Here is a 22235-nt window from a genome sequence, read left to right as displayed (position 1 = left end):
TATTATAAATTCAACGCTGACGTATATTATCGCTCGGTTCGCCGTCGCCAATTGTCACCCCATAGTCACTGTTTCCATTGATTTGCACGTAGAAGACGAGTTTTAATTTTGAATGGTAAAATTACATTCAAATCCCCTCTATTTGCGTTTTATTTCGAATGGTTAAATTGCATGAAACCCCCCATAGTTTCTTCTATTTATATTTTACACAAACGATGTTTTTGTTTTGATAGACATGGCTAAATTACAATACCCCTATACTTTTGTTTTAATTTAAATGGTAATATTGCATGAAAACCCTCTCACTTTCCCCTGTTTATATTTTACACTTCTAGATTTTAAATCTTCTATAATTTGTACTTTATTTTTATTTTGATAATTAATTTTGAATTTACTCTTTGATTTTAATTAACAATATTATTACTAATTTATTTTATTCATTATTTTTATTAGTGGCTAAATTACATACCCCTATACTTTTGTTTTAATTTAAATGGTAATATTGCATGAAAACCCTCTCACTTTCCCCTGTTTTATTTTACACTTCTAGATTTTAAAATCTTCTATAATTTGTACTTTATTTTTATTTTGTAATTAATTTTGAATTTACTCTTTGATTTTAATTAACAATATTATTACTAATTTATTTTATTCATTATTTTTATTAGCATTAATTTCATACCATTTTATATTATTTGTTATCATTAATCTTAACAATTTGATACTTAATTTTATTTGATATTAATTGTGATTATTTGAATTATGATAATATTAATTTTGATATGTAAGTTTTAATATTGATTGTTAATTTTAATTTTGATTCTTAATTTTAACTTAATATTCATTTTTATCATTGCTTTTGATTTAATATCAATTTTTGATAAGTAAGTTTGACTTTGGATGACCTTGTATTTCATAAGTATTTGAATTAGTTAATGGATCTCAATTTGACTCCTTCAAAACAAGTAAAAATAGAGTGTAAACGGCATCTCAATATGAATTCATAAAATATCAATATTGAGGTACATTCGTGGTGATTAATTGAAAGAGTTATGTATGTTTAGTGTTGTGGTTAAAATGATAAATTTCTAGTCATGAAAGAAAATTTAATTTTTATTTATTAATTATAACAAGTTTTTTTTCTTTATGTAATGTTTATGTGGTTAATTTAATGAAAATTTTCATGGATCTCTATATGTGGTATCCAATTAATATCAAATTAAAAGCAATGATAAAAATGAATATCAAGTTAAAATTAAGCATTGAAATTAAAATTAATGATCAATATTAAAATTTACGTATCAAAATTAATATTATCATGATTAAATAATTACAATTAAATAAAATTAAGTATCAAATTATTAAGATTAACAATAACAAATAATATAAAATGATATAAGTTAATGCTAATAAAAAATAATGAATAAAATAAAGCATTAATAGTATTGTTAATTAAAATTAAAGGGTAAATTCAAAATTAATTATTAAAATAAAAATAAAGTACAAATTATAAAAGATTTAAAACCTAGAAGTGTAAAATCTAAACAGGCGAAAGTGAGGGCCATTTAATATAGGGGTATTGTAATTTAGCCATGTCTATTAAAATAAAGACGTAGTTTGTCTAAAATATAAATAGGAGAAACTATGGGGGGTTTCATGTAATTTAACCATTTGAAGTAAAGCACAAATAGAGGGGATTTGAATGTAATGTTACCATTCAAAATTAAAACTCATCTTTATTGTGCAAATCAATGGAAACAGAGAAGGGCATCGGCCAACTTATATGTAGAGCTTCTCCCGGGAGACGGTCGACTATTGGGTAAATGTTGTGCGACGACGAACCGGGCGACAGTAAATGATAGTGTTAGATTTATAAGAATTTTCCGATGAGTTAAGGTCTCCGACGATAATTTCCGTTAATGATCATTCCTAACTTAAATAATTTATAAATCCTAATTCTAAATAAATTAAATTACTTAAATTAATTATTATTTTTAATAAAAGAATCACAATTTAATTATAAAACTAAATTTTAATTGATGATTAATTTTAAATAAATCTTTATATAATTTTTAATATTTACATAATAAAAAAAGATTACTTGTAGTGTATTTCAGTATGACGCTTTAATGATATGTTTAGATATGCGACGTGTGGTATATAATTTACTATAAAAAAAGCAGAAAATCAACAGTAAAAAAGTTCAAAATTTTGTTTAAACAGTTGAAAAACATGTATTAATACAAATATGAAGATAAATTATATTGGGTTCAACAGAAGGTGAAATAGGAGACTTTATCAAAGCCTTTTCCCACTTACTATGAGGGTATACATTCTTTGTACTATCAACCTTATACGTATGTACATCTGCATTAAAAAAAGTGATAATTGAGCAAGTGAAATGGAGGTTTGATAGGAGACGGATGCAGAATCTTATGTTAGAAATGTGAATTTATAAAATTTTAAGAAAATTAAAATAAATTTTCGAACGGAAATATAAAAAATTTAAAATATATAAAAATTTAAAATGTTTAGGAGGAACGAGCGTTCCTACCCGCTCTCCTCTCAATCCATCATCTTTAGGTTTGATAGTTGTAGTTAACCGTGCACCAAAAAGGGAAATCGTGAACAAATTGGTATGAGAATTATTAAGCTTCCGTTAACAAAAATTTAATCGCAAAAAGATGCACTGTGAGAGAATATTTGCTAGACAGAGACTTCTCACTAATAACACCATCAGTAGGTTAGCATTGGGGGATTAGGTGGTGAGTTAGTGCTACATAAACACAAAGGAGTTGTCACATCTGCCCAAGAGATGTTCATATCTTAACCGAGAAATTACGAAAGAGAGGAAGGTTTACAATAATTGATGAGCCCACCCATCCCATCTTTGATTGTTCCTTTTGAACCCCTTTTGATAAAGCCCTAACACCTTCTCTATTAAATTTGATTTCATACCCACTCCTTTATTTGCTTTGAATTTCCCATTTTCACCCATGCGCCATACCCTACTAGTTTGGTGGACAGGAGGCTCTTCACTCCTGCTAACCTATCACTAACGGATCCACGTTATGCATGGGATGGACAACTGTTAATTATCTATATTTAGGGTAAATTACATGTTTAATATCTCAACTGTCACTTTTCTTTCATTTTGGTCACCTAACTATTTTTTTTTTCAAAATCATACATAACGTTACATTTTAATTTCATTTTGATCACTCACCGCTGAAAAATTAACAGTGATATTGATGTGTCAGCATAAGGTAATGACATATCATTATGATTTTTTTTAAATATCACGTCAGTAGTTTTGTTACTTTTTCAACTGCGAGCAACCAAATTAAAACAAAAACGCAACATTAAGTATGGTTTTGATTTAGTGTTTAAAGTTTGGGATTTATTGCGTGTGTAATCCTTGTTGCTCTGTCTACTTTAGCACTTTGCCAGCAAGGGAGATCACTAAAGCACGATAGTTTTGGGTAACTTTGGGTTGAAGAGAGATTGATAGAGTAAAATATATTGACTCGAGTTTTTATGTGAAACAGACATCGTAAACATGGAAAATGAATTTCTGAAGTTTCATTTCCCGTAATCAAACACACCTAATTTTACACTTACTAATAATAAACCCATGTACCAAAATATACCTAATATGATATTATCTTATGATGAAACACTTATTTAAAATTTTTAAGAAATTGTATGAACCAAATGATCTTAGTTTTTAAAGGAACGGTTGTCATCTCTAAAGGTTCTAAATTCGAACACCGGCCGGAAAGTATTGAATTAATTGTCAAATAATTAGTATTTTAGAACAAACTCTATCAATTGTAATAACTCTAGATTAACAAAAAAATTAAGGAATTGTTAAGCAAAAACAAAGAACTAATTAGAAAATTTCAAAAAAAGAAAAAAAAAAAAAAGAGAGACAAATTAAGAAATATAAAATAAGATTAAAACTAGAAAAAGAAAGGCAGCCGTAAGAACGCTCTTACAAAATGTTTTCCTTAAGAAAAGAAAAGATTACAAACTCACTCCAAACCTAGGACCCGTCAAATTTTCCTCGAATCAATTATTTATCAGACAGGCAACATTCGAATTGTAGACAAATTCCATTGTGTACTATTTTCACTGCTCATTTGAAGGTCGGAATACGGTATAGTCATCGATGTCACATGCCATATTCAGATACTCTGAGCTGTAGTATGGGTAACTTTCACCATCTCCATTCCTCATGCCAAGTAAAGACGGATTGGAAAATGCCATTTGCCACCGGGTTGGGACCAGTCCATCAATTTGCTGGACACCGGCATAAGGTAGGGGGCTAGCTTGTGGAATAAACTCCCTCAGTGTATCGAAATTGTTGCCTGCGGAACTACTGTAACCTCGTTCGAACCTGCCACCGTCGTAACCCGTGCTCGCTCAAACCTGCATGAGACACTCAAGGATCCCATTTCACCTGACAAGCCAAAATCGGATGGAAAAGAAAAATGCTGATTTAATAATAAATATGATCCATTGCCAAGTGCAGGGAAGCCTGTTCCTGCCCTACCAACATTGTGTTCCTCATCAAGCAACTCATTGATGATGTCAAGATGTGGAAATTCATCTGCCAACACACTTGGGTCTGGCGCCCAAAGTACAGGCTGAAAACTCCATTGATAAGTGTTTCCCTGGATCCATTACGCACAGATCGACTTGTACAAGACAAGATTTTCAATCTCACCGAGCAAAGAGGATCGGAGTGCATGCTTCTAGTGCTACCCCTACGAAACTCTCCATCGAGTTGGGAACATCACTAAAGGTTTCATCAGTTACCATGCCTAGTGGAAGGCCTAATTGGACAGAATTTCTCTCCATCCTCTCAGAACTCTGGGGCATATACATTGGAGTAGAAACAAAGGCAGGTGGTTGCGAGCATACTAGTGATGGGTTGACTGCTGAGCTAGGGGAGTTGGAACGAGTAAAACCAGCTGAACTAGAAGCAACATTATGGTTACCTATTATGGCCTTTCTATAAGATTGAGGATCATAAATAGTAGCTGGAGATGGATCAGGACCTAAACGGCCAACGGCACTAACTGATCGAGCAAGTAAAGGCGATGTTTGAACCATAGAAACAAAAGTAGCAGTTGGCCTAGTACCAGGAATTAGAGGAGCACTGGAGGGCCTTGACATCACAGGTAGTTGTGGGGTCGTAGGTTTTTAAGTTGGTTTCAGACCTGCAGCCTTCTGAGTCTCTGATTTCAACACACCAGCTATTTTGACTGATATACTTGAAGATGCAGGTTTATCACTCTGTTGCAGGCAGTTTGATGAATTCCTAACCGACGGAGAATCTACTCTACCAGCATTCCTAACCGACGGAATCTACTCTACCAGCACTCCTGTACTAGACCCAGACTGAGCAGATGGCAGATTTCTGGGAGGGCTTCTTGGAGAGGATGGTACAGCAGCCATGTTCTCTTTAGGTCTTTCTAAATCAACTGAATCTTGGGTACTTGGTTTCTTTTGTAACAGAACTTGTTCCTGAATCACATTGAGAAGATAAATGTCAATCATTACAACTTTTGTAGTGGCAGAAAGACTCACTGAGATGGAACATAAATATACACCACCTTCCTAATAGTATCATGCTCGGCCCACTTTGTCTGATCTGACAAGGAAACAGCAGGCTCGAACTCGGACTCACCAGCCTTACTACTTTTAGAAACATCATTTTGATGCCCTGAATCTAATGCCGGACAAGGCCGATTATCAGATTCTGTAGTCCAACTACTGCAATCGCTACTGTTTTACTTCGCTGGTTCCTCTCCTCTACAAATTTGAAGACCCAGATGAGATAAATACCTTGTCTTATCATCCAGAAGCAACGAAATAAACCTAAGCAATACTTTACCTGCTCAGTGATTGTTTATTGTGGTTTGAAAACGAGTTCCCTTTATAGGTAACACTCATTACCACTGATGGTACCGAGTCTGTCGAACATGTCGATGAACTATCATCCATTATAGATGGGCTCCTCTCATCACCTACTCCGTTCTGTACACATGACAGTCCACTTATTCCACTGGCACAGGCTTCTGCAGGAGGATGAATTTCTGATGTATCAGTATCCCAATTAACAGGATTAGCATCTCTGTCTTCTGAGTCAGGCTGAAGAACATCCGTGGCAGCATCAACTGAACCAGAAACATCACACAGAACATCAACCATTACAGGCACTAGCGGCTCCTCCACCATCATGGAGGCTTCTTTTCATCATTGGGGGTCCTCTTGGGCTTCTCCTGTGCTGCCACAATAGCCTCTCCTCCCTCCCCTTATCTTTGCTTTTCCGATTATTCCGTTTTGCTTAGACTGCAGTATGTAAGCATTGGAAATGCCCGTATTCAGAAAAGAACTTTTCAAATTAATTTCCACGATCTTAACTTTTTACAAAATGGAAGTCTATATATACGTTATGAACATCACACATACTCAAATTGCTTCCAAAGTAAATTAGGGAATGTTCCAGATAATAACCAAATAAAATAAATTTTGAATATGAAAAAACATAATTTTATTAGATTAGGTGGTCCATGGAGAGTATATTCAGGATATTTGCCAAGATTCTATCATGCCATAAGCAACGAGTATACCTGTTTTTTCTTTGGTTTTTTCTCCTTTTCAGATTGAGCTCGTTTAGCCTTCTTCTCGCTTTCAGCCAACCAGGCAGCTTCTTCACGGATTCTTGCATTTTCAAAGCAACAGCTTCCTGATAGGCAACTTCAATCTTGTTGCTGTATGTAATCACAAAAAATTAGGGCATCCATGGGTACAAATAAGTATCACTGTCATCCTTTAATATCCTACGGAGATGGCTGAAAAGAAGTTCGAAACGCTGAAAATTAAGAATCCAAGCTTTCCATTAAGCTGACAGAAGAAGTCATATAAAGGAGTACAAAATAAAGTGTAACTGCGCATTACCACCAAATTTGTGCACATAAACGTCCATCAGAAAATATGACAATGCCCTATTTCTAGAACAAATATATTTAGCTGGTAGGAATACACTTTTGTTCTATACCATTTTGGATAGAGTTCTCATGTCAACTGGACACATCATGCAGATATACATATGCATTATGTAAGAGAATGCAAATCCCAAAGTCCTGGTGAAGAAAATTCAGCATTCATTTAGTACGAAAAATGTACGCTAAATTCTAAAATTTGCAATAATTAGTGGTAGCATAGACCCTCAAACTTTTGAGAAAAATAATTAGTGTAGTCCCTGAACTTTTTTTTTTGCACCAAATATGATTGTTAAACTTAGGAAAAAAAAATTAATCTAACCCTTAGAATAACGGAATCAAACATCAACTATCACAACGCTTACATTACAATTCACAAATTTACATGACAATATACAATGTTAATGTAACAATTCACGATACTATTTTGATAGTAAACGATGGATGATGATATGGTAGATAGATTTAATTGATTATTTTAGAAAGTTTGAAGATTAATTAGTTTTTTAAAAATAAAAAAAATATATTTAAATTAAAATATAAAATATAAACAATTAAGATATTCAATAATTAAATGTAAAAATACTACAAATCAATTATTAAAAATAATTTAAGGATTACATTGAATGTAAAAAGTTTAGGGACTATATTGAATTTTTTACAAAAGTTTGAGGGTTTCAGATACCATTAAATCAAATATGTTAGAATGATTTAAACATGTGTAGGTTTAGGTTAAAATCTAGAGAGTTCTTAAAGCAAAAAGCTAAATCCATTGGCTTAAGGTGATAAATGTACCAGATTCTTTCACTTAGTAATTGCTTCTAAGAGGAAAAAAAACACCATTAGAGTGATTGTTGAGAGTAGGAAAGGCTCGACCTTCGTGACATGTCCTCAAAGTTGTTAATTTCTTCAAAAGACTCCTTGGCTCCTATGACTCTAATGTCAAAGAATGTCCCATTAATCTTCTTAAAGAACTCTTGTCCCCTATTCCTTCCTTTAATGATTTTAATGGCCTCAAAAAGGAAGTCTCTTATGATGAAATCAAGGAGGCTCTTTTTAGCCAGGGAATGATAAGGCTCCTGGCTCTGATGGTTACACCCCTCTCTTCTTCAAAAAGCGTGGCCAGTGATTAAAAGCGACGTTACTGAAGCAATTAAATTCTTCTTCCAAGAAGCTTATTTTTCCAGCTTTTAATGCCACCACTATTGCCTTGATCCCCAAGATCCTCAACCTCAGCAAAATTTCTGACTTCCGTCCTATCTCTTGCTGTTCTGTCATATATAAGACTATTACCAAGATCATTGTTAAAAGAATGACTCCATTGCTGCCAAAGATCATTTCCCAAAACCAGTCTACCTTGTCAAAGGGAGAAGTATCATTGATAATACTCTTTTAGCCCAAGAAATAGTGAAAGGTTATAGGAGGAAATCTACCTCCCCTAGGTGTGCCCTCAAATTGATTTGCATAAAGCCTTTGATTCTATTCACTGGAACTTCATTCTTTCTATTCTCAAGGCCCTTGGTTTTCCAAATTCCTTCATGCAGTGGATTGAGGCTTGCTACTTACTCTATTGCTTTCAACGGTACCTTAATTGGGTACTTTAAGGGTGAAAAGGGTCTTAGACAAGGCGACCCTCTCTCCCCTATCCTGTTTGTTTTGGTGATGAACATCCTATCAAAACTTTTAAATACTGCTGCTGCTAAAGGGATCTTTAACTTCCACCCTAAATGCAAGAGAACTTGCCTTACACATCTAACTTTTGCTGATGATCTGCTTATTTTCTGCAAAGGCAATCTGGAATCTATCATGGGAGTAACCTCTGTCCTCGATTATTTCTATGAAATTTCAGGTCTCAAACTCAGTGCTGCTAAATGCGAATTTTTACTGCTTGAATTTCTGCTCTTTCTCTTGACACCATTATTAAGTCCTCTGGTTTTAAGCTTGGTTCTTTTCCAGTCAGATACCTAGGGATTCCTCTAGTCATGAGGAAACTTATAGTTAAAGATTGCCAGCCTCTCATCGACAAGGTTAAACTCAAACTTCATCAATGGTCCAGGTTGAAGTTGAGTTATTCAGGCAGACTTGTGCTGATAAAAACGGTCCTTTTTAGTATGGCAAATTACTGGTGTAGGCAGCTTATTCTGCCTCAATCTGTCATCAATAAAATCGAACAGATTTGCTCGAGATACTTCTGGAAAGGCTCTGATATTCCTGCTGTGGGAGCTAGAGTTAGTTGGGACAGAATTTGTAAACCAAAATCAAAAGGTGGACTCGGTCTCAAGGACATCAAATCATGGAATAAATCTTGCATGATGCTCCTCATTAGGCGCCTTCTTATAGGGGAGGGTTCTTTTTGGGTTGCATGGATCCAATCTTATTATTTTAAGGACCGAGATTTTTGAGAGATTGAAGCTCCTACGAACTCAAGTTGGCTTCTAAGAAAAATTATGAACCACCAATCAGCTGCTCGTCCTATCCTCGCCTCAAGAGCATTGAATACAAAACAGATTTGGGAAGAGGTTTGAGTGAAAAACAGTAAAGTATCATGGCAAAAGCTGTTATGGTTTTCTTTCCACAGTCCCAAATATAGTCTTATCTCTTAGATGGCCATTTTAGATCGTCTCCCCATAAAGGATAGATTTCAAAGATTCGGTGTAACACCCTCAACCCGTATCTGACCCGAATACGAGTCGGGGGTGTCACATTGACTTTTCAAACTTTGACTCTTGACAAAATTCAAAGAAAATTTAAAACTTTCATTAAAATAAAGCTGTTTATTTACATAAATTGACCAAAATAACATTCAAAGAAAATTTAAAACTTTCATTAAATAAAGCTTTATTACATAAATTGACCAAAAATAACCAAATCGATCACAGCATATTCAGCTCAATCAATTAGTACATGCCAACTAGTTCAATTAACCAAACACATTTAAATCATTTATTTTCTGATCTGAAACTTTGTAAGGAAAATGCTGACCTGTCTTGCTCCTCTAAACTTCTCTTCTTGCTTTCCAGAACCTACGTGTGAAACACTCACACGCTAAGTCTATGACTTAGTGAGACATTAAACACATTAAAGTAACTTTAACTACTTAATCATGCATGAACATACCATATCATGCTATCATACAAAACAATATAGCATTTCATGTAATCAAATATACACATAGACATCATTATATCAATCATAATACAATTCATATCACAAAAGCATATACTTACATGTAATATATATGTTTATTATTATCTCTTTGTTAGCCCATGTACATCTGTGAGAACTGTAGATATTTCTATTGAGTTGTGCACTATGCTGTCACCACAGCTCGTATGGGTCCCACTAGGCTATGTTTCCTGAAGGACTATGTCTATATTTGTCCCGAAGGACCACTCCTTAAGAACCTATACATATTTAATGATCACATATGTGTCTCATAAGACCCTGTAAATATTCCAAAGAATACATATATGTCTCGAATGACCACGTAGAACCCTCGACTCTTGGCATGACAACTATACCTCTAGCTCTCTTTACACATAACATGGGCATTAGCAATCTATCATGTCACATATTCACATGTACACTTTCATATCACGTCATATAAGCTCATAGCTTCTTTCACATATACATGTAGTCACATAGCTTTTTCATATTCTCATAAGATTACATAGTTTTATCTTTACTTGTTTTCTCATGTTCCATATATCCTGTCATATGGCTCATATATACATCTCATAGCACATACTTCTATATCATTACATTCAAAAGTATGTTAACACATATATCATGCATACATACAATTTATGTCATGCATATACGTACAATCATATATCATGCATTCAACTAGGAAATAGACTTGTTACAGTCTTGTTTCCATTTAGCACCATAACGAATTAATATGCACTCACCTGAGCCTCACTAAGTTCCAATCCACTTTTATGATTTTTCCTTTCTTTCGATCGAATCTTAACTTAATGATTGTTTCAGAACTTATTCGTGTTTGATATCTACATAATCACATATTGATACATATCAGTATCCAATTGATATACTCTAATCTATCATTTCTTAGACTAAAAGAAATGTCTATTTCAATTTCCCCTTGAAGTGCATCGATGCATTCTACAGTGCATCGATGCATTCTTTAACATGTGCATCGATGCATTCTTTAACATGTGCATCGATGCATTCTTTAACATGTGCATCGATGCACTACCCATGCATCGATACACAAATTACCTTTGATGTTTTCATTTTAAGGGGATGCATCAATGCACTCCTTATGCATCGATGCACCAATTGCATTCGATGTTTCTTCTTTAAAGAGTGCATCGATGCACATTGAATATGCATCGATACACCTTGCCCAGAATTTTCATTTTAGCACGAAAATCATCAACTCTTCCCTTAATTCTTCTATTTTAAGCCTCTAATATGTCATTAAACTCAACTACCTTACTTAAACCACTTATATCCATGTAAATCATCTTTAACCTCAAAATCCTATCTCCTTATGAAATTCAAAAATCATACTCAATTTCTAACATGTTCCAAATTCCATTCAATTACTTCTAACTTCTTAATTAGACCCTTGACAAGTCCAATCCAGCTTTAGAACTTCAAAAACCTTTCTATAACAAAGTCCATTTCTACACCCTTCATAAATTTCCTTTTTAATTCTCTATTCTTGATGTTTAAAGCTTATATAGCTTTCCTTAAGCTTATATAATACTCAAAGAATCAAAATCAACTTATAAATCCAAATTAAACAACTGAAATTAAACTCACCTTTGCTCAGCACGTGGAGAATAAGAAAGCAAAAGAAGAAGAGTTTTCCAGATACCTTCCCCTCCCACGTGTTTACTCTTCTTAAAGAGATAAAAAAATATCTTTTATGACAAATGACCACTTTGCCCTTAATTCCTTTAATAATTACTAACAACTTTATGAAATATTCCCAAATAAATCATTGAACTATTTCATTCTTCTACTTTAATCACCATTTCTAAAACTTTACAATTTGGTCACTAACCTGGTATTGAGGATGTTACATTCGGAATTGAACGAATGACCTGTGCATCCTTTGTTCATTAACTCACCTTTGCTCAGCACGTTGGAGAAGAAGAAAGCAAAGAAGAGAGTTTTCCAGATACTCCTCCCCTCCCACGTGTTATCTCTTCTTAAAGAGATAAAAATATCTTTTATGACAAATGACCACTTTGCCCTTAATTCCTTTAATAATTACTACAACTTATGGAAATATCCCAAATAAATCATTGAACTATTTCATTCTTCTACTTTAATCACCAATTCTAAAACTTTACAATTTGGTCACTAACCTGGTATTGAGGATGTTACATTCGGAATTGAACGATGACCGTGCATCCTTTGTTCTGAAGCTAGTGAATCAAGAAACCATTTTTGTTGATTAAGTTCACTGCACAATCTGGAATTCTATCCTTCAGCTCGTAGGCTTACAAAACCATCGCAAACTTGGGAAGATCTGTGGTATGGGCTACAAATTCATGGAAAGGTAAATCCTTACTTACTATGATCTTGAAGATTTCTTGGTGCACTCTCAATTATACTTTGGAAGAAAGAAACCAAAGATTATTTAGAGGAACTTTCAGAAATGAGAATTCAATTCTGGAATCTAAGCAAATTGTTGGAATTCAACTTAGTAATAAAATGTTAATAGATTATATAGAACTAATCTTTCTCTATGTTATAACTGGGTATAGATTGATTTTGTTGTATTAGATCCCATCCTTCTTGCTCTTTGGATTGTAATTGTTGTATTTTTTTGTAGAAGGCTACTGCTATTCTTGGGTAATACAAAGTTTAATTATCCAAAAAATAAATCTAGATACAATGTTTGCGTATTTTTTGAATTTCCAAAACAATTTTAATGAAAATATTGAAAATAACTTTTTATGTTTTCATATTTTAATTATTCTTATTTTTATTTTTCAAAATTAATTTTTTTAATTTTACAACCAAACACGTTTTCTTCAACATTTTCTATTTTCTATGAAAATTAAAATAGCCTATATTTTCTTAAACCAAATTAACCCTAATTTTTTATTATAAGCTTATTAAAGTAAAACTTTGCTCCATATGTCACTCATTAATTGATTGGAAGGGCCACACATATTTTTATGACATTAAGGGGCTATTTGTTTACTTCAGAATGATTAAGCGTGATAATTCAAATGTTGAATGATTCAGAGCTCTGTATGAATTAGCTCTGAATGTAATATGTTTGATAATGGCTCTGAATCATTCAGAATGTACTTATGTGTTGAATCATTCAACACTATTTTGCTGAATCAGTCAGCACTGAATCATTCAGAGCTGCAAACAATGCGCTAATGTTAACCGTTCAACATTCAACGCTGAATGGTTCCATTAAGAGGCAAACAAACAACCCCTAAGTGAAGGGGTCAAAAGCGATGACGAAATAAAAAAAGGCATTTATATATAAAAGAAACTTTAAGGACTAAAACAATAATTTGGATAATTTGAGTAGAGCCGACTCAAAAATTTCAGACCTATCACACCCCAAAAATTATTAAGATTTAATTATGAGATTAAAGTAAATTAATTTGAGGACTAGATTGTGAGTTATTTAAATAAGATTAGTTTTCTAGTTATCAGTCAATTCAGGAACTTAGAACCAAGTTTACCCATTTCTTTGACCCTTGAATGTTAAAAGCATGGTTATCAAAACCGGATCGGACCGGCCGGTTCAACCGATTGAACCGAACCGGTGGACTATCGTTCCGTTACCTCACAAAACCAGTCTGACATGAACCGGCTGAAAACCGATAAATCCGGGGTGAACCGGTTGAAAACGGCAAAACCGGTTTGAACCGCCGGTTCACTTTTTTTCTTTGTAAAAAAAATTAAACCAAACGACGTCGTTTGTTCAACGAGCCAAGTCAAATTCGAGTATTGCTGAGCTCGCCGCCTCGAACTTTAAAAGTAAGCTCAACTCGACTCAAAAACTCACGAGCTAAAAATTATCAAGTTCAACTCAAACTCGAATATAATATATATTAAAACTTGAACTCGAAAGGCTCAAACTAAAAAAAATTAGAAGTTCCATTGAAGCCTAAAATTTGAGCTCAATTGAAGCGAAAGAATAGTTCGCTCTGTGTTCACCAAAAGGCTCCATGATTTTGAATGTCAAATTACCTCTTATTTATAGAAGTAAGTTGGGATGCTCTATGTTTCTTAGTCATGTGGGATTATTTTTTTTAAAAAAATAAACCAAATGACATCATTTCTTATGATTTTTTTAAGCCCCAATTTTATTTTTTGATTATAGTTATATAATTATATTTATTATTTAATATGTTTTACCTTAAATATTATGTTGTAGTTGATTTGAATCATTTTGTTTCACTTGATTTTTTGGTTTTTAATTTATATGTTATTACTTGTGATATTTTTATACCTTTTAATATTGTAAACTTAAAAAAAGTGTTACATATATATTATATTGCTTTGAATATTATGTAAAATTAAAAAAAATTATTTTATATAAATCCGATTCAACCGCGGTTGAACCCAGTTAAACCAGTGACCAGTACCTTCACCAGTTCAATGTTCCTCCGGTTTAAAAACATTGGTTAAAAGGGAGAATAAAACAATTTATGGTTCAGAAGGCTTGAACCCACACCCAACAATATAGGTGCCCATGCCTCGACCGTCTAGGTTAGGTTACTATGTTAGTAGGTTATATTAAAAATTTTTATTGTAAAAAATCGAATTTTAAAACATTCAAAAAGGTCACCACCATTTGAAGCAAGAAATCACGAAAGAAATCCATCACCAGAACTTTCCAGCCGTCCCCCGTTGCTTCACCACCGTTCACCCTGTTCCGATCGTTCGTGGCATTCATCGCCGCCACCATCGACACTGTCATGACCCCTCGAAAGAACCTCGACCATTAGTTACCCGTAATTGATCACCATTCATTGGGAAATCGTGAAAAGCTGTACGAGTCTGACAATCATCAATCTCGATCACAGATTGTTGATGTTCATCACCGCTTTCACCATTAGAAGCGTCACCTCAGTCTGATCGTTGCCCAATGTTTCGATCGTCGTAAGCTACTGCCGTTCGCTGTGGAGAGCTCGTCGAAGGTTCGTTGGAAAACCAATGCTCTCATTCATTTTTCTTTGTTTTCCGACCGATCCCAATGCATGCTCCCCTCACGGCCACCACCGTAGGACTCCCTTCATCATTCGATCATAACCCAAGTAGTTCTATCACCTTACCATCGCGTCTTCATCGTTCGACATGGTAAGCGCTCTGATTTATTTTATCGATTAATTTGTTTGGTTTCAGCGTGTTTTCAATATGAGTTTGGGTTATTATGGATGAAAGTTTTCTTGTGGAGTATTAGGCCGATGTCCCAATCCCTTTCGTCTGCCGCACGTGCTGCCAATCGCCACCGAAATGCTTGGGCCTTGTCCTCTAGGAAAGAACTTCAGAACCGGTCCAAGTCAACTTGAATCGAATTGAGTCAACTCGAACCGAACAAAGTCAACTCAGTTCTAACCGAGTCAACCCGAATTGACCTAGTCAACTCGAACGGCTTGACCCATTGACCTTGACTGAACTTTTGACTTTGACCAAAAGTCTTTTTTTAGAAGTCTTATATTTTATATTTTTTTACGTCCTGAGTCTGAATCTGAAGTCTGTTTCGCCAAATTTGAACCTTGTAAGTTGTTTCCCCCCACGTTTTATCCTTTGATTCGATCTGATTTTCACATTTAAGCTTTGTCTCTAACGTAATTCGTTTTGCTTTGTATCCAAGATATTATGTTATGCTGAATTCAAGTTCAAAGGGGTTCGAATGTAATTTAAATGATCGATCATGTAGCTTGAATATCGAGGTAATACTCTACTACCTTTTGTATCTTTATGATACTCGTTGATAATTAGTAATGCATGAATGAAAATAATTAACCATGTGCTTATTGATGGTTTTCTGAAAATAATACTCTATAGGGTAAAAAGGCAGTAAACTGAATAAGAGTTAGATAACTCATTTAAGGAAATTGGTAGGCTGATAATAAATAATTTCAAGATCAGTGATTATTTGGTAATTAATTTAATTAACCTCGATCATTTAGTTCTGATTATTTTCGTTAAAGGTTAAATGTCAGAAATACTTAGACAAGAAATTACCCTCACAAGGTACAAAGAAAAGGATTGTCCCTAAACTAAAAAAAAACTCTGAATGCTCTACTTGATCCAATAAAACTGATTTCACTGTTAAAGACTTGTTTTTCCTAAAAACCCTAACAATTAATTATGACCTCCGAGATGGAGGGATTAGAATTCTAATTCTTGAATAACTTAAAGATCAATATTTTGAAGCGTTCTATACTCGAATTGATTGAAATGACCTAAATACTCTAGAACTCTGAAATGACTAGAATAAATCTTAAGTATTAAAATGACATAAATAACCTCAAGGCATAGAAATCAACGTATGCCACTAGATAAATTTTGGAAACACCGAAAAACCTAAATGTTGTACCCCTAAAGGATTTGGAGTATAACCCAAACACATTAGTCATTCTAGTTATTGTTGCGTTACAGAAATAAAATAAGTTCAAAGATGATTCTGAAGGTGTTTAGTTCAACTAATTCAATCAATATTAAGAAGTGAATAATTGTGAAGTATCACAGTCTGAATGATTGACAAGTATCACAGTGTTGAGATCTGTAAGCACAATTGAACTCGAAATCCTGATAATTCGATATAAATCCTATATACTACAAAATGTCAATTTACCCTTTGATTAAATTTGTAAGAGTTCTTCAGGAACCAAATATAAAACATCAAGGTTTGGTACATACGTTAAAAATCGTCCCGGAAGTGAATATGTAAATAATTTATAATTTTATTATTAAATTATTTTTAACATACAAAATTTTAAATTTTAAAATATAATATTATACATACGATAACGATAAATACATGAACCAAGCTACGGGGAAGTGAGAGGGGCAACTGTCTCCAACCTTGATGGCCTAATTGATTTTGGATCATCTGATAATTTTGAAATCATTACAATTAAGTCATTGTCCCTCCTAAATTCACTTGTTAGTTTTATATTTTAGGACCCTTTTAATTTTAAAATGAAACTTTGAGTTTTAACTTTTTTGGTTTAATTACCATTTAAGACAAGATATTGCTTTGTTCTTTATTAAATGTCTTACGGATTCATGTTTTATGGAAATGTTTACTTTTACTTTAGGTTTGAATTAGCCAATAAAAACATCATATAGTCAGTCGGAAACGTCAAAGAAGAGTGATTGACTTTAGCAATATTTAGTGGAAGTTTATACAAAAATTAAAACTTTTGGCATAATCAATGTAGTGATTCAAATTTCGAAACTAAATTTTATAATTTTGTTTTGCTCAATAATTTTATAATAAATTATTTTTTCTTATTAAATTGGATTGTTAATACTCTCTGATTAAGATCATGCATACCAACTGAAAATCACATAGAGGTAGTAATTTCTGTTAAAGAGATAAAAATGTACATCAAATATATATAAGGACAATCTAAAAGTATTATACCTATATACAAGTTTTTTCTAAATTGATTTGGGTGATTACAAGGGGTAATATTGTTTAGAATTTTTTAATCTAATCGATAATGTACACACCTGCAGATATAACTATTCGAACTTAGTATCTTTAAAAAGAGCATTCACTTTTATCACTAAAGCCACTTGATGGGTTCATACTAGAGATTTATTAACTAAAAATAATAACAATTTTCACCTTGCAAGAAGCGGAGGAGCTGATGATCCATCTTCCAAAACATCCAAATACAAATCATAATTCTTGGACAATGCATACACTTCCGCATCCTAGGCCTTCTAGTAGGATCTTTACTGAGACAAGCAATAGCAAGTGCCACTACATTTATCACACTCTCCATTGAACAAGACTCTTGTACTAAACGTGGATCCATCAAGTCCTTCACCATTTTGACCTTCCTCCCTTCATCGCCACCCCAAAATCCAACGCTTGCCCAAAGAAGCTTCCCTTGTTTCATCAATGGCTCCTTGCCGGACACGAGCTCAAGCAGAACAACCCCGAAAGCAAAAACATCCATCTTCGTCGAGACCGCCCCATCGGAGAGATATTCGGGTGCGATGTAACCTTGGGTGCCTACGATGTGCATGGTAATGGCATTGCAGCCCGATTTTGCGAGTCCAAAATTGGCAATTTTGGCCCTCAAGTTGGAATCCAAGAGGATGTTGCTGCTTTTGATGTCTTTGTGTACGACTTTTGGAGTTGTGTGCTCGTGGATGTATTGCAGGCCGTTTGCAACATCAATTGAAACCCTTAGCCTTGTTTTCCAATTTAGTTCTCCACTGTCGTTTTGATGAAGCCTGGAGTGAAGAGCCGTTTTCGATGAACTCGTATACCAGATAGCAATTTGTATCTTCTGGTTTATGCAAGCCTTCTAGCTTCACCAGATTTCCATGGTTTACCTTCACAATTGCCAAAATCAGAATCATATTTTACTTTTTTTTCCTTTCCTTAAAAGGGTTAATTGGGTAAAGTACAGAAATAGTCCCGACTATAGGATACTGCATTATTAAGTCCCTTACTATTAAATGTACAAATGATGCATCGACTATAGGAAGTTGCTTTATTGAGTCCATCGACTATTAAAAGTTACCAAATTGTCACTTGACTATTCATTATGTTTCAAACTCCTCATTTTCCATTAAAAAATTAACGGTCATATGAGTTGGACATTAACATGCTGATTGAGATATGATACTCGTTTGAGATTATGAGATCAAATTTTATCATATCTCAATTAGAGATTAACATACAATCAGATTACGATAAATTTTAACGGAAAAGGACGAGCTTGGAACATAATGAATTATGTGACTATTTTGTAGCTTTAAATAGTTAAAAGACTCAACAAAACAACTCTCTATAGTCAGAGGATCATTTTAAAAATTTTAATAATCAAAGGACTTAATAAAGTAATATCTTATAGTCAAGGGATCATTTATATATTTTACCCTAAATATTTTGAGAGTATAAATTTCATATATATTGGATCTCATCTCGTAAAAATATATGAGATTTAAAAAGTTTAAATTTATCAAATATATTTTTTTATCTTATGTTTTATCTATACGAAATGCTAAAATGTTGTCTTTTACGTTTCATTAAATAATTATTTTAGTTTATAATTTTTTATTTTTTTATATTAAATAATCATTTTAATCCGTAGTTTCTTTTCTGGAGTATTTAAACTTTAGTATTTTATTTTAGAACAGAAAAATTACTGTTTTGATGCATGACTAAACGGTTTCATCAAACGAAAACATTTTGTCTTAAATGAAAATTTTAGAAATTAAAATATTCAGAAGACCAAAATGTTAATTTGATAAGACAGTGAGAGCATCTTTTGACAATATACCTTTTATTACTATTATGACTATTTGGTTAATAAATATAATAAACTATTAGTATTTGGTTAAGAAATGTAATGATCTAAGAATATTCCTCCACAAAAGAACATGGGCAATGACATGATCTGATAGCAGTCAAAAACCAGTTATCGAATCAAAGAAACAGGCAGGAGATAGGTGGGCCATTAGAAGATGTAAAATATTATAAATAATAGGATCTGTCAACCTCTCCATGGCTTTTGACTTTGTATTTTTATGCCTATTTCATACTATATTATAATTTTCTCTATAGAGAATCAAAGGTTTAACCTTATAATTTATGCTACCATGTATTACATATATAATCTAATCCTTATGGTTATGTTTAGTATTTAAATTTTATTTTTCTAAAAATTATATCTAATGTTTAACTTAGATTTTTTTTTGTATTTTTATTAAAAATTTAATAAAATTATTAACGTGGTATTTTTTTAAATAATGATAAGAAATTATCTTACGATGACACATCAATATCGCTATTAAGTTTTTAATGAAAGATACCAAACTGAAACCTAAACTAAACATTGGGTATCATTTTAAAAAGAAATAAAGTTTGGGTATAAAACAGAATAAAAGTAATATGTTAGGTACTACACTAGTTTACCCTAGAAACGGCTTCATTTTATAATGACTTGATGAATAATAGACAGGTCGCTTAAACTAAGAATTATTTTATTGGTAATACAAAGTCAATGCTGTGTTATTAGTGAATGCCCTTCTAGTAAAGTCCTTATCTGCTAACAATGTTTTCAATCTCCCCATCAAACAACTCAGTATTTTCAATTTATGTCCATTTTATTAGAATTCCATTCACTTAAGTCATTCCAAAATATTAACATGTTAGTCCTAAACAAATGAACTAGAAAAACTGAAATAACAGTTGAAAAACAACCACAAAAAAATGTTATCAGAAGATAAGATTAAATCAAATGATACCTTTTGTAAGATCTTAAGCTCTTCAAAGGCATTCCACTTCATCTTCTTTATGGCATAGATACCTCCATTAATGGAACCTTTATAAACAGATCCTTGAATCAAGCAGCTCTCATCAAAGCAATCAGTGGCTTCTCTAAGTTCTTCCATGTCGAACACTCTGTACCTATCCAAGCAATCTGATACATCCGCCATTAAATTTTCTTCAGTACCCTTAATTTCCATCAAATGCCTATTAGACTGTAGCTTATGAGTATCATCGACCCTTTCCGTGTCTCTTTTCAATGAAAAAACATCCCTACGAAGGAATACAACCAAAAAACCGATCAAAAGAACCCCACAAATTCCCAGTCCAATTGCCAATCCTACAATAGTTCCTTTCCTCTCAGTCTTTCCATGAGAGGGCTGCAGGAGGGTGCTGAGGTTGAGATAATACAGGCAATCGATTAACCGGAATAAAAATTGTATCGAAAGGGCGTATTTCATTGCCATTGATGTCATTTATATCCCGAGTATGAACCCCAAATCTTGAGGCCACTAATGACAAGTTGTCATAAGGCTGAAACACATAAGAAACAAGGTAATTAACACCAGTTTGAGCCTGTGTTTCATTAGGACACTTGCAGAAGACTGGGAAGATGATTTCATCGCCTATTCGAAGCCGGGTCGGAACGGAACTCGGATTGAAAACTTCAACAGATTGGTAAGTGGTAAGGTTTTGGAAGTCGATAATCGAGACGAGATAGAAAGTGTCACCTCCTTTGATTGTGTAGGCGATTTTGGCAGCCGAAAGGCTATCGAAAGTGGAGTTGATGGAGTTGCAGGAACATGTTATAGGGATGAAGAGGGACTGATAGGGAGAGGAGAGGAAGGAGGAGATGTGCTGGGCTGTGATATCATGAGCCGACTGACATGGAAAAGATCACCGATGGACGCCAGGTCAAGGAAGTTGGGAGAAGTGGCTTGGTAGAAAATGTAAGTTTGGCATGGATATGTGGTTTGGTTGGCTCTGCAAGCGTAGCCTGTGGTGCTTGGCTGAGCTTGGGAACCATGGAGGAGAAAGGAAATAAGGAACCAAGAGAAATAGACATGATGGTGGGGTTTCATTCTCATTTTTTCTTTCTGTTTCTTGTTCTGGTTAAGAGTCTTTGACCCTCAGCCGGTTGGGTTTATAAGCGATCCAACTGTAACTGGAATAGCTTTCATTGAGAATCAAGCTGCCATGGAAATTATATATTACTTTTGCCGAAGGATTTGATTTAGGGTCGGTCAAAATATCTTAAGTGAGGATTTTGATTTTATAAAAAAAATTCAATGAAAGATTTTGGGTTAAATTTGAGTGGAATTTATGTTAAAAAATATGTAACCCCATTTGACCCGTCACAGATATATTTACTATAACGACTCTATAGTGGATTCTTTCTTTCTTTTATGTGATTCTTTTTCTCCTTCTCCACTTGATTTTTGTCTCAATATTCACTACAGGTTCAGAGATAATATCTCGGTCGAATCAAGTATAAGTTTTATCGTAAAATTCGAAACAGGCTCAAAGTGGATGGAACATAACTAAATGTGAGGGCATGTCAAAATTAGATGGAAGCCTTCACTTCTTGAGTCAAGGTCGATACAATAAAAAAACTGATCTATCTTATCTTGTGTATATCCTTGATTTAAATTCTATTTAACACATTGTACATAAAAAGTTCAAAATCTTCTTTTAAGAACTGAAGATATAGTTTATATAACAATCAGTGCTAATGAAATAAG

General features: G+C 33.5%; 1 protein-coding gene and 2 pseudogenes across 1 annotated transcript; 1 reads left to right on the top strand and 2 right to left on the bottom strand.

Moving 5' to 3' along the window:
* Positions 1-4115: 4115 nt before the first annotated feature.
* Positions 4116-8291, bottom strand: LOC120174811 (annotated as a pseudogene).
* A 34-nt stretch (positions 8292-8325) lies between these two features.
* On the top strand, positions 8326-9415 carry LOC120174810. The gene is made up of 3 exons (XM_039181552.1): positions 8326-8372; positions 8528-8862; positions 8970-9415. Exons 1-3 carry the CDS (start codon positions 8326-8328, stop codon positions 9413-9415), a joined length of 828 nt encoding a protein of 275 aa, XP_039037483.1.
* Positions 9416-17795: 8380 nt separating this feature from the next.
* LOC120174801 lies at positions 17796-21722 on the bottom strand (annotated as a pseudogene).
* Between the last annotated feature and the right edge of the window lie 513 nt (positions 21723-22235).

This window comes from Hibiscus syriacus, unplaced genomic scaffold (assembly GCF_006381635.1).
Source record: "Hibiscus syriacus cultivar Baekdansim isolate YM2019G1 unplaced genomic scaffold, ASM638163v2 tig00112124_pilon, whole genome shotgun sequence".
Classification (NCBI taxonomy): Eukaryota; Viridiplantae; Streptophyta; class Magnoliopsida; order Malvales; family Malvaceae; genus Hibiscus; species Hibiscus syriacus.
Note: the sequence above shows the minus strand (reverse complement) of the source record. Positions and strands in the feature narration are given on the sequence as shown.

Excerpts from the sequence above, each read along its gene's own strand:
- LOC120174810 (XM_039181552.1), top strand. The coding sequence starts at position 8,326 with ATGACTCCATTGCTGCCAAAGATCATTTCCCAAAACCAGTCTACCTT. Across the intron at positions 8,373-8,527 it reads TCCCAAAACCAGTCTACCTT|GCCCTTGGTTTTCCAAATTC; the intron begins GTCAAAGGGAGA and ends TCTATTCTCAAG. Across the intron at positions 8,863-8,969 it reads TTATTTCTATGAAATTTCAG|TCAGATACCTAGGGATTCCT; the intron begins GTCTCAAACTCA and ends GTTCTTTTCCAG.